The 12,149-nt window shown below is 38.9% G+C and overlaps 1 protein-coding gene across 4 annotated transcripts in view; it reads right to left on the bottom strand.

Moving 5' to 3' along the window:
- Window positions 1-12,149, bottom strand: part of LOC127414353 (spectrin alpha chain-like) — an 87,289-nt gene that overhangs the window by 33,318 nt on the left and 41,822 nt on the right. For all 4 annotated transcript variants that reach the window (XM_051652318.1, XM_051652320.1, XM_051652319.1 and 1 more), the window contains exons 12-16: window positions 9,196-9,326; window positions 5,675-5,756; window positions 3,377-3,526; window positions 1,654-1,803; window positions 330-586 (exon numbers count right to left, since the gene is read on the bottom strand). In XM_051652318.1, coding sequence (XP_051508278.1) covers window positions 330-586; window positions 1,654-1,803; window positions 3,377-3,526; window positions 5,675-5,756; window positions 9,196-9,326 — 770 coding nt within the window. The remainder of the gene's footprint in view (window positions 1-329; window positions 587-1,653; window positions 1,804-3,376; window positions 3,527-5,674; window positions 5,757-9,195; window positions 9,327-12,149) is intronic.

The following is a 12,149-nucleotide window of genomic DNA, read 5'->3' as shown; positions in this document are numbered from 1 at the left end:
CTCATGGCTACGCCACTGGCATAAACCTCACTATATTAGGTTGGATTTCTCTAAATAAAAGACGTTTCTTATGTGATTTTGCTTTTCAAGTAAATGTATCGTGTTTTAAGGATATTTCGAAATTTTGGGAAAACAAGATAAAAATACTGAGTACAACATTTTTGAAGCATTATATCAGCCAACCTGTTCTGTTCATATCAGATTCAGCATCAGCCATTACAAAAACCTATTTAAACCCATACAGACTTCCTCATGTAATATCCACTCATACACTTACTCCTCGAAAAGAAAGTGTTAAGAGATAGTTGTAACCAAGTGTCAGCACATACTTTTCCTCAACATCTTTGAGGCGTGCAGGTAGCAGCTGAGTGTGCAGGTGTCTTTGAGTGCTCAGATGATGCACTTCCTGTCTGAGGTTCTGCAGTTCCAGACCTCTGTCCTGCAGTTCTCTCTCCAGCTGACAGCTCTCCTGCTCAGCCATGCTCACAGACTCTGGGTCACCTGCTAGAGACGCCTGTCTAATGGACAACTCCACAGCCTCCAACCACGCCTCCAGACTGCACAAAGACTGCAGCACCCGTACCACCTGTCCATCATAATAAACAAACTCACATTTATCAATTCAAACATCACTAGAGACATTTTAACAGCTGTGTTCTGTCTGGCACCACACTTTATTGCAATGCATGAATCGAGTCAATTCAAGTAAAGTCAATTTTATTGTAAATTGTAGCTTTTCACAATACATAGCTTCAAAGCAGCTTTACAGAAAATCATGTCTTAATGTCATAAGGCCCTCAGTGAGCAATCCAAAAGCGACTGTAGCAACTCCATATGATGTGAAAAACTCCATTGGATGTTAAGTAGTGGAGGGAGAAAAATCTTAAGAGGAACCAGACTTAGCTATCTCATTAAGAATAGCAAAGAGGAAAAGTAAAATATCACTTCCACAAATGTCACAATCTAATATAACTGCTACAATACTAAGGCTTTGCACAGTCTATTTACTATATAAAAATGCATATGAAACAATACTCACCATGCAACAATAAATGATTCAAACAGTAGTACACTACATTGTTGTTATGTGACCACACTAATTGCATGTTTAATGCAGGCCGCATCTTGGAAATAAATATGGCTTTTTTGCATTTTTAATTCAATTTTGTGCAAAAACCTATGGCAATCAAATAATGAGTCAAAAAGGAGATGTTTAAAATTGCAATTGATATCGCTTATGGTTAATTCATCACACTGTAAATGGAAGGTCAAGTTGAGCACATTGCACAGTGGGACACAGTATTCCATGCAGTGTACTCTAGTTGTATATTGCACATTTTTGACTAGTGTAGTAGAACACCCAGTATTTCATGCACACTGTGTGCACAATATGCAAATTGCACGCTACTCTCTATCAAAAAAATAGTATTTAGTATGCCCTTCTGAACAAATCCAAACTTGTATCCCTCCATTATCTCCACATACAGATGGTCATGGATTGTAAAGAAATATTCAAGATTGGTGGAGATCAAATGTACAAGTTTAAGAATTGGTCACTGAAAAACCCATATCGATCAACCAAACCCTGAAAAATGACACTATTCTGACATGCCCACAATATCTGATGGTTACGGTCATTATCTAGATATATACCCTGCAGTTGAGCTCCTCTGAGACCTGCAGCACCAGTCCGTTCCTCTGATGTCTTCTCTTCAGCTCCTCCCACAAAACCTCCAGCTGACTCAGAAACTCCTGGATCTTTGTGCTGCCCGGGTGTTGAGCTCGAACCAGACTGTGACCCTCCTGAAGACAGGCAAGAGTTTAAAATCTGATGCTTTAGTTAAGAGTTTTGAGCTTTTTTAAACTACTGATAAGCTACCCAGTTTCACTATAGTTCACTACAAGTTACTACAAAAAAATAAAATAATAATATATATATATATATATATATATATATATATATATATATATATATATATATATATATATAAAACTACATTATATAATAAATAAATAATTGAGAAGTATTTATCAGGCACAGCAACAGTGAAGATCTTGTCTGTGATCTTGACAGCATTAAAATTGAACTCTTAAATTTGCACCAAATTCAACTAATACAACTAAAAAACACACTAATGTATATAACAGCATCAAAAACATCAGGATAAACAGCAGAATTTAACTAAATGTTTATTTCATTAAAAAAATTCAAATGTAAAATGCAGCGCAGGTACTTTAGGGACTTTTTGAAGTGGAAGTACGAAAAGTGACTACAGAGAAGCTGCTTAAGAGGAAAAGTTACATTATATTATCTTTTAATTAAATAACTACTGCTAATAAAAAAAACCAAGAGTAGTATTTTTCTGGCACAACAGCATCAAACTTGAACTCACTAAATACAACCAATAAAACTTACTGTAAACACACACAAATGTACACAACAGAATTGATAATGTGGAGACAATCAGCAGAATTTAAATATTAATTTTACTATAAAAATTAAAAAATAAATTGCAGCACAGGTAATTCTGGAAACACTACTGTAAAAACTAACTCTATTAAAGCTATTTATGAGAACTACTGTAAATATTTTATATAATATTTTAATTACTTTACATTATATAATAAAAAGCAGTATTTTTTCTGGCACTATAATGACAAGGATCTCAATTAGAGAGACAGCATTAAATCTGTACAAAAATGTTTTTCACTGATTTCAACTTATACAACTATAATAATACTTATGAATATAACTGAAGTGAAAACATGGATAAAAAGCAGAATTTAACTAAATATTAATTTTAAATATTCTAATTGATCTTAGATTTTTTTTTAAGCGATTCATTAAATTCAAACAAACATTTTTGCTGAAATAAACTGGATCTGCCGACGCTACTTGAGAGAGAGAATTAATTATGAAGGTGCATTTGATTATTATGTCAGCTCACTCAGTTATAAGACCATAAAACTTTTTTAATTTTATTTTTTTATACAAAACACTGCTTGACGTTTGCTCTGTTTAGAGTAAAACAAAAAAATAATCCAGTAGACTGTTAAACATGAGGTAAAATTGAAATAAGATAAATTTACTTTAGAAGCAAAATGACAGAATTTAATGGTTTAATTTAGTGGCTTAAAACAAGAAAAATAAAATAAATTCAAAGGGAAATCAACTATATGTTCCTTACTAAGTAAACAAAGAAAGAACATTTTATTTTTTTTTGTAGTGTAATCCATCCATAAAAAATTTCAGAACCATTGGACAGCAACACTAGGCATCATAAAGTTATTACAGCTGGTAACTCTGCCCACTTGTTGCGTAAATCCAGTGAATATTTGAATATTTGTGCTAATCCGCCCTGACAGTTATGCTTACCCTCTTGACCAGTTCTATTCTCTCTCTGTTGGACAGGATGTCCCGCTCCAATGTGGCCTGACATCTCTTGGCTGCTTCAAAACCCTTCGGCCCGGACAAGCTGCAGATTTGAGTGGCCATGGTAACACTGTCTTTGAGCCAGGACAGAGTCTGTATAGAACACAAAGGATGAGATGTGAGCAGCCTTACTGTCTGCTCCCTACAAGGGCTGGGCGATATGACGATATATATAGCACTGACGATATACAATAGTGTCAATCGATAGAGACGTTGCTATATTGTGTATATCGCGATAAGTAAATATTCATGAGCGCAGCGTGGGATTATCTATCAGTGGGCAGGGCTACACGTGAGACTGAGAGAATTGTGGAAAAATGTGGTGGCCGCCCAAGCAAATTCAATGACAGTCATCTCGCGTTTGGCGTTTCATTAGCGCTTAATATGCTTCTCATCTTACACGCGCATCTGTTTCATGTGAACGTCGCGTGTGCTATCTCTGGAGCACACAAGTGCGCGCGAGTCCAGCAGGATTCTCAATATTTACAGGCGAGCGCAGACAGGATTATCAATCATATTTGACCCAGGAAAAACTGAGAAAAACATCTCCACAGAATGGGACGACTCTCAAACAAGTCAAGAAAATGAAGAGGAGCTTGTTATTAAAACAGGTGTGACATCTGTGGTGTAGGTTCACAAAACCCAACACGGAGCAGAAAAATATAATATGCAAACTGTGTCGCACGACGATTATCACTCGTAATACAAGCTATTTGTTTTACGTCAAAATGAAGCACGCAAAATAATTTTATGAAAGCCAAAAGATACGTTCCGCATTAATTCGGCTGTAATTGTTTTTGCAAGAAGTGTTTACATAATTTTGGATTTTTTCTGCAAGAGGTGTTTATTTTCATTGCTTTATTTTTTTTACTTACGTATTCTTCTCTAGAAGATCTCGAGTTTCTTGAGCAAAGTTTATAATTATATTGGTCAACTCAGTGGTAAAAGACGCTGGCTACCACCCCTGGAGTTCGCTAGTTCGAATCCCAGGGCGTGCTGAGTGACTCCAGCCAGGTCTCCTAAGCAACCAAATTGGCCCGGTTGCTAGGGAGGGTAGAGTCACATGGAGTAACCTCCTCGTGGTCGCCATAATGTGGTTCGTTCTCGGTGGGGAGCGTGGTGAGTTGAACGTGGATGCTGCGGTGGATGGCGTGAAACCATGTCTCCATGGCAACGCGCTCAACAAGCCATATGATAAGATGTGTGGGTTGACGGTCTCAGACATGGAGGTAGCTGGGATTCGTCCTCCGCCACCCGGACTGAGGCGAGTCACTACACGAACATGAGGACTTAAAAGCGCATTGGGAATTGGGCATTCCAAATTGGGTGAAAAAGGGGAAATCATAAATAATGATTTAAAACCAAGTTGTAGTTGTTTTTGTTTTTTTACTTTGACTACTGTCAAGCTCCAAATAAAGAGAAAATTACATAAGAGGAAATATTTGAAAGTATCTAATTCACTGACCCAAAAATAGACATTACAATATGGTTATTTAATACATAAGCCATTTTCATTGATTTTCCAAAACATTTACTATATAGTGATATATGTATATCGTTATCGTGATATAAAATTACTCATATCGTGATATTAGATTTTGGTCATATCGCCCATCCTTACTCCCTACATAGGCAGCAGCCTACATGTTAATTGGTATATGACACTCTAAAAAGCATAAAAATACATATTTCACAAATACTGTGTTAAAATACATCAAAACCGCTTTTTATCTGAACTATCCCTTTCAAATGTAGCCTACCTAGGCAGCTTACTAGGCTTTGGAACAGAGCCGAGATGTCCCATTAAAGAACAGGAAGGCAACATTTCATAACAGAAAGAGAAAAGTGGAGATCCTTATTTAGATCTGGCTGGCCTCTGGACTCCTGGCTACTCTGTTCAGACTGGGTTCAGAACCCGTTGACTGGGTTTTCAAGCCAGAACAATTCCTGGAAGTCACATACACTAGCAGAGGCCGACACGGATGTTAAACAAACATGCAATCTGCATCCACTTAGCAAAGACACATCAATCAACCCCTTCACAAGTTTATTCTGGAGGAATCCAAACTCTTGGCTCGGTTCAGAGCAAGTCAGCGGAACCACAGGAAAAGAGGTTTGCTGAAGTCCGCTGAAGGAGCTTCTTAATTTTCCCAGTGTTCTCTGGCTGATTGGACACAGTTGGTTTTTGAATCGTAAGTGATTGTGTAAGAGTTGTGTAATGGTGAAGTAATAAATGGGCACCTTGTCTGCAGACACTGTGAATTTCTGGAGTTGCGTGTGGAGCGCTGGGTGGCCCCTGGACTCGGGCCCCGATGGGTTCCCACTGTAAAACAAAACATAGGACTTTAATTTAGCACAGCTCATTTGCATGTGGGTAGTTGACAAATTATTATTATTACTAACAACATCAAGATTTTAGGTTAAAATTGATATAAGGCAAAGTGTGTTTTTACTTGCTGTAACTGTTCACCTTTCTTTGACATATTTCACAATTTTTATTAACTTTTCTCCTTCATTAGATCATTTTAAATGGTCCTGCGGTGAGATAAAAACTAATTTACAGTATAAAGGTACAAATATTCCATTTTGTCTCAATTAATGAGGCTACGAAAATTGCATTCACAAATTTGGGGGGGGGGGGGCGCTTTTTAAATTAGTTTTAGAGTTTATCATGTCACAGTTACAATGCAGGACATTTTAAGGTATTAATCTATTTTTACAAATTGTTTCTAATAGTTAGACTTACATCTGCTAGCATCCACACAAATAATTGAAACTGTAACTTATTTTATGCTTTTAAATGCATTATGTGGAAGCATTATTCTGCAGAACTGAATTAATGAACAATGAATTACAGTAGTTCCACATAAATAATAAACACTTAATTAATAGTGGGAGATTTGGGGGGCCTGGGTAGCTCAGCGAGTAAAGACACTGACTACCACCCCCGGAGTCGTGAGTTTGAATCCAGGGTGTGCTGAGTGACTCCAGTCAGGTCTCCTAAGCAACCAAATTGGCCCGGTTGCTAGGGAGGGTAGAGTCACATGGGGTAACCTCCTCGTGGTCACTATAATGTGGTTCTTGCTCTCGGTGGGGCACGTGGTGAGTTGTGCGTGGATGCCGTGGAGAATAGCGTGGGCCTCCACACGTGCTATGTCTCCACGGTAACGTGCTCAACAATTCACGTGATAAGATGAGCGGACTGACGGTCTCAAACGTGGAGGCAACTGAGATTCATCCTCCGACATCCGGATTGAGGTGAGTCACTACGCCACCACAAGGACTTAGAGCGCATTGGGAATTGGGCATTCCAAATTGGGGAGCAAATGGGTAGTAGGAGATAAAGCTCTCCTTCTGACTAGTTTAAAAGGTTAAAAATCTTAGATTGCCTATTTAAAAATGGATTTTCTAAGTTACTCCAGACTGGTGACAAAATAGTCATTTTTAATATATTTTTAAGGCAATTTGCAAATTCATAAACAGTTGTTTTTTGAAAATACACCCCAATTAAATACTGCTAATATTTATATTGTATTTCTATCCACATTGTTCATTGTGGCAGGCCGGAGGGCAGGGCTGGGTCGTGATTCTACACACCCGGCCCCTAATCAGGCTGATTAGCCCGAGAGGGATAAAGGCCGACTGGAGACGGCAGTGTGACAGAGAAAGAGTTACGGACAGCTGTCCGACACCTGTGTGTGTTTGTGTCTTTTGGTTTAAGTTCATTATTAAAATATAATTTATATTGTTAAGCCGGTTCTCGCCGCCTCCTTTCCATTGATGTGTTACACTGGTGCCGAAATCCGGGAAGGAGGAGGGATGCGCCGTAGTAGAGTCCTCGCCACTACCATCCACCCCAATGGAGCAGATGCGGCCATCCGCCGGGGGACGGAGGAGACGGCCGCCTGAAAGCGGAGGAATGGCCGCCGACTGCGAGGGGAGGAGGGGCTCCTAACCGACCGCCTGGAGCGGTCAGGGCTGCTGCCAGGGGCGGAGGAGACCCCTACCAGCCGCTGAAATGTGGCGGGGTCTGAGACCGCCGACCGCGAGCGGGGAGGGGCTCCTGGCCGTCTGCCTGGAGCAGGAGAACCGCTGCCAGGGGCGGGGGAGACCCCGTCCGTCCACCGAAAACGCGGCATTCTGTCCGCCAGGGGCCGGAGGACTGCCTCCGATCCACCCGGGGAGGCGTGGCTGTCGTCCACCAGATAGTGGAGGAGTGGCCAAGGACCAGGCTACGGCGTATCGGAGAACCGGCAAGTGAATTATTTTTTTTCTCTCTCTCCTCTGTCTCTCCCGCTGCCGCTCCGTGTTAGCCTTTTCCCTCTCTTTTTAAATGTTTTTGTTAATTTGGCACGATCGCCATTACGGCGTGTAGGTGCCACATTTTCTTTTGTTTCCCTCCCCTTGTCCCCTCCCCTGATCCAGGTAGACAGGGATGACCTGCCGGTAGATGGGGCGGAAGGCACGCCCCCCCCCAGGGAAAGGGAGTGGGGGTGGTAATGTACGTCATGCCGGGGGCTCCTCGGCCTGAGAGAACAGGGGAGGAATGTGGCAGGCCGGAGGGCGGGGCCGGGTCGTGATTCTACACACTCGGCCCCTAATCAGGCTGATTAGCCCGAGAGGGATAAAGGCCGACTGGAGACGGCAGTGTGACAGAGAGAGTTACGGACAGCTGTCCGACACCTGTGTGTGTTTGTGTCTTTTAGTTTAAGTTCATTATTAAAATATTATTTATATTGTTAAGCCGGTTCTCGCCGCCTCCTTTCCATTGATGCGTTTTCTGTATTTGGCTCACTGACAAATTAGGTTTTCCAAGTTGATAAAAATGATAAATCTTTTTTTAAATCTAGTTTAAAATGTATTAATCTTGTAGAAATATAATATTTGTGTTCAAACATAAAAATAATTATAAAATAAAATATAAATAAAACATCTACAGGTAGGTCATTTTATTTATTTATTTATTTATTTTTATTTTATTTTTTTACAAATATCATACATTTTTGAGCAACAGTGTTTTTCAAGATAAGATAAGAATGTTAAAATATAAGATCTTTTTTTAAAAGGGTCTAAAGTGGTCCTTTTTGTCACATAATAAAATGGCAGACTGCATTGGTTACATCACTTGACTTTTGATTTGGTGGAAAGAAGTCTCTGAAAAAATTATATAATAAATCCAAATTGTTTGACCGCTTTTACTAAAAAATAATAATAAAAACGTATTCCAAACTACTAAATACAATATTTATTTTTCAAGAACTTCAGCTTTTATTGAGACCTAATTTTTTTTACCATCTCCGGAAAGTCACACCACATTTTTGACTTTAAGCCCCCAGAAAAAAACATCAGAAGGACTTTGAACTGAGAGTTGTATTTAAGTGATTGTTTTGTGTGAATTTCACTTTTAAGGTATTTTTGAATAACTTAATACATCTGGACAAAATAAAATAAGCTTCAAGTCATTCACCATTTTCACATTCACCATTTTCACAGTTCACTATGAGTACAGTCGTACTACTTTCTACTTTTATTTATTTTTTTAAATAATAAATAATACTTTTACATTTAAAATTGACATTTTTAGTTTAAAACAAAAATATATTTTTTTAAATATAATCTAGAAGTTTAAATAACTATATGGATAAAATCAGGGTTCTTTGCTGTCCAGCCAGGACACTAAAATTGCATCACTTCAACTGCCCGTGTGTTAAAAAAGGTGTTAAGTCAGTAAAAACACAAGGCAGGTCAGTGCTTAGTATCACCTTTCAGATGCTGTTTGGAGTCTGACGATGAAATCGCTGGCACAGACGCGTGCTGGGTTCTCTGCTGCACATTGCTGCATGTCATCTTGGCCGTCTGATGGTTTACCGTAGCGCTCACAGTCTCTCCCACCCTGTGAAAGCAAAAACACAAATTGCATTGGTGTTTTTCGAGCAGACATTAATGTGTATAAACTGAGCTTGAATGAATCATGTGTTCTTATATGCTTGAAGTTTTGCAGAAGCGAGCACAGAAACATGGTGGTCCCTCGTCACACTGATGCGTCACACACTACCCTCAATTGCGCCGTTGGCATGGTAACCCAGGCTTAAATGTCACCGTGCGGTTGGAGGTGTGGATGGTGTGGATGTAATCCCAGAAAATGGGGACTTTTTTTTGGTAAAGTTACAGTAAGCAGCACTGTTAAACTGGATCCAGCGCCACGGAAGAAAGCCAACACAGGAAAATAATTATTCTCTCAGTGTTCGCTCACCATCATGTCGTACAAAGAAGGTCAAAAACTCTATTCGGGTTACGATGCTTTTTCACAGACATTACATCAACAGTTTAGAAAATAAATGAGGCCTCTTTGGACACGCCATGTGCTATTGAAGAATGTTCTATTGCTGTTTTAATGACCCGGATAAGCAGAGAATTATGGTTTACAGCTGTTAATTAAAAAAAGGGGTATAACTGCATTTTATAACTCAAAATATATGCTCTTTTATTTACCAGTGTTTCGTCAATCAGCCTTTTACAAGGTATGGCTATACATTTTTTCCATAACATGCACCACTGAATCTAAGGTGTACGTTTACTAAATTGTCATTTCTAAAGTTTACACTTATTAATAGCCTTATTTGGACAGGACTAGATTTCCCGGAGGAGTTTTGTGACTTTAAACCCGTCCGAATCAAGTCTGTGTTATTCTCTTACAACCTCTGTAAAAGTTACAGAGCAAATGACCTACTGTTTTTCGGCTAACTCAAGGGTCCTCTGAGAAATCTAATCCCATCCGAATGGGAATGTCTGTGATGGCCGACAGTGAATTTTCACAATGATTCTCCTCATATGGTTTGACCTGCACGAACTACCTTTAAGACCGTACTTATGCGCGCAAATATGGTTGAAGGTTTTTTTGCCATCCGATGAAAAAATAAGAAAATAAACTCAACAAGGAGAGCCAAAATTGCAAAAAACTGCTCAGACTTGCCACTGTAAAATCAGCATCAGGCATTTTAATTTCTCAGATCAATTACGTAATGTTGCAATTATATAATTCACTGATTAGTTTTGTTTATTTCAGTGAGTTTATTATAAGCAGCCACTTCTATAAACTCATGTGAAGCTTATTTTAATAGGCTTTTTAAAATAAGTAATTTATAACATGTTTAAAACTATGATAATCTAACAAAGAGTGAAATAAGCATACATCATTTCAATATTTATTGTGTGAAAGGGATTTCTCTCCAGTTTTCAAATAACGACAGTCCCGCTGTTGTGGCATAATTTCCACCGCTTCAAGCAATTTTGCCCTTTATAAAGATTTTTCAAATGGACTAGTGAGAGTGTTTACTTTCTAGAAATCCACAGTGCTAAAAGTGCCTGAAGTTGATGAAACAACCTATTGTGCAGTTTTCTCTGTTAGCAAACAATGTTTCTCAAAGTAAAAGTGAACCTGAAATCACTCAATGTGAAATTCACCCTATTTACTTTCCTTAAACACATTACTGGTCTTATCGCAGTTTCTCCAAAAATTCCTGTGGAGCAATAAAACCAGACACAAAGGAGACAACTGATGACATACAGTAAGAGTACAGAGCTTCAAAACGTATGTGGATAGCATAGCTCAGATCATTTGGTCTCAGACTTTTCATTGCAGACTTTTGTATCTTGGCAAATCTGAGCACAGTTTGAGACATTGTTGAGATGTCTTCTGAAACTCTAGAGGAGACACATGTGAGATTACTGGGGTCTTTTTCTCAGGAGAAACATCTGAGAAGCAGGAGACTTAAGCAAAAGTCTTCATTTACTCTCCATTTCATCTCATTGCTGTCTTGGAGAAACAAAATTAAGATATTAAAGAGATCTCACTTGTGATTTTTCTTTCCTATGGTTTGTAAATGTGTCTTTAGCCCTGTTGATGCTCACTGACCCCACCCATGGGTTTAACTTTACTTTGCTTAAATGAGTTCACATTTACTATATAGTGTGCTGTTCAAAATTGTTCATAATGTTGACAAATTATACATCTGTATGTAATTTCTGAGTGAACTATCCCTTTAAAATGTAGTCTACCTAAGCAGCTTACTAGGCTTTGGAACAGACTAGACTATATAGTAAATGTGAACTAATTTAAGCAAAGTGACGAAATGAAGCAAAACTTCTACAATGCTTTCACGCTGACAAATTTTGGCTTACTGCCGCAATTAATAATGCCTCTTATGGCACCATATGAATCTCAGCACGGCATTCTCTGATTATGAGCTCAGCAGAAATGAGTCAGATTTTGGGAGAGAGAGAGACGTCTGAAGCCTGATAGACATCGTCTCCTGAGAAAGTGCCATTTGGAGAGAGCAGCAAATTTATGGAAGCTTAATAGCATTTATAAACACGGCACACAAGGAGTGAAAGATTTGAGTTTTATCACACAATGGCATGTTATCTGCTGATTCATGAATGTGGACAGTTAGAATAACAAGTGCGGCTTAATTAGACAGGCTGTGCTGATAACCATCTTGCACGTCTCCTCTCCACATGCCCACTACATCATTCACTCAAAATCACTTCAGGCTTTTAAATAAACTCCTGGGCCTTTCCTGCATGACGACATGTAAGGAATTGTAAATTATGTCACTGGTGGTACAGAATAGCTCTTCAAAGACTTCCTCAGCCCCCGTTCCCAGTCCTGATACCAATTAGCGCTTAGTTTTTGCTCAGTATTTCATCAGTTTTT

Source organism: Myxocyprinus asiaticus, chromosome 23, assembly GCF_019703515.2.
Source record: "Myxocyprinus asiaticus isolate MX2 ecotype Aquarium Trade chromosome 23, UBuf_Myxa_2, whole genome shotgun sequence".
NCBI classification, from domain to species: Eukaryota; Metazoa; Chordata; class Actinopteri; order Cypriniformes; family Catostomidae; genus Myxocyprinus; species Myxocyprinus asiaticus.
The sequence above is the reverse complement of the archived record's forward strand: the minus strand, read 5'-3'. Positions and strand labels throughout refer to the sequence as shown.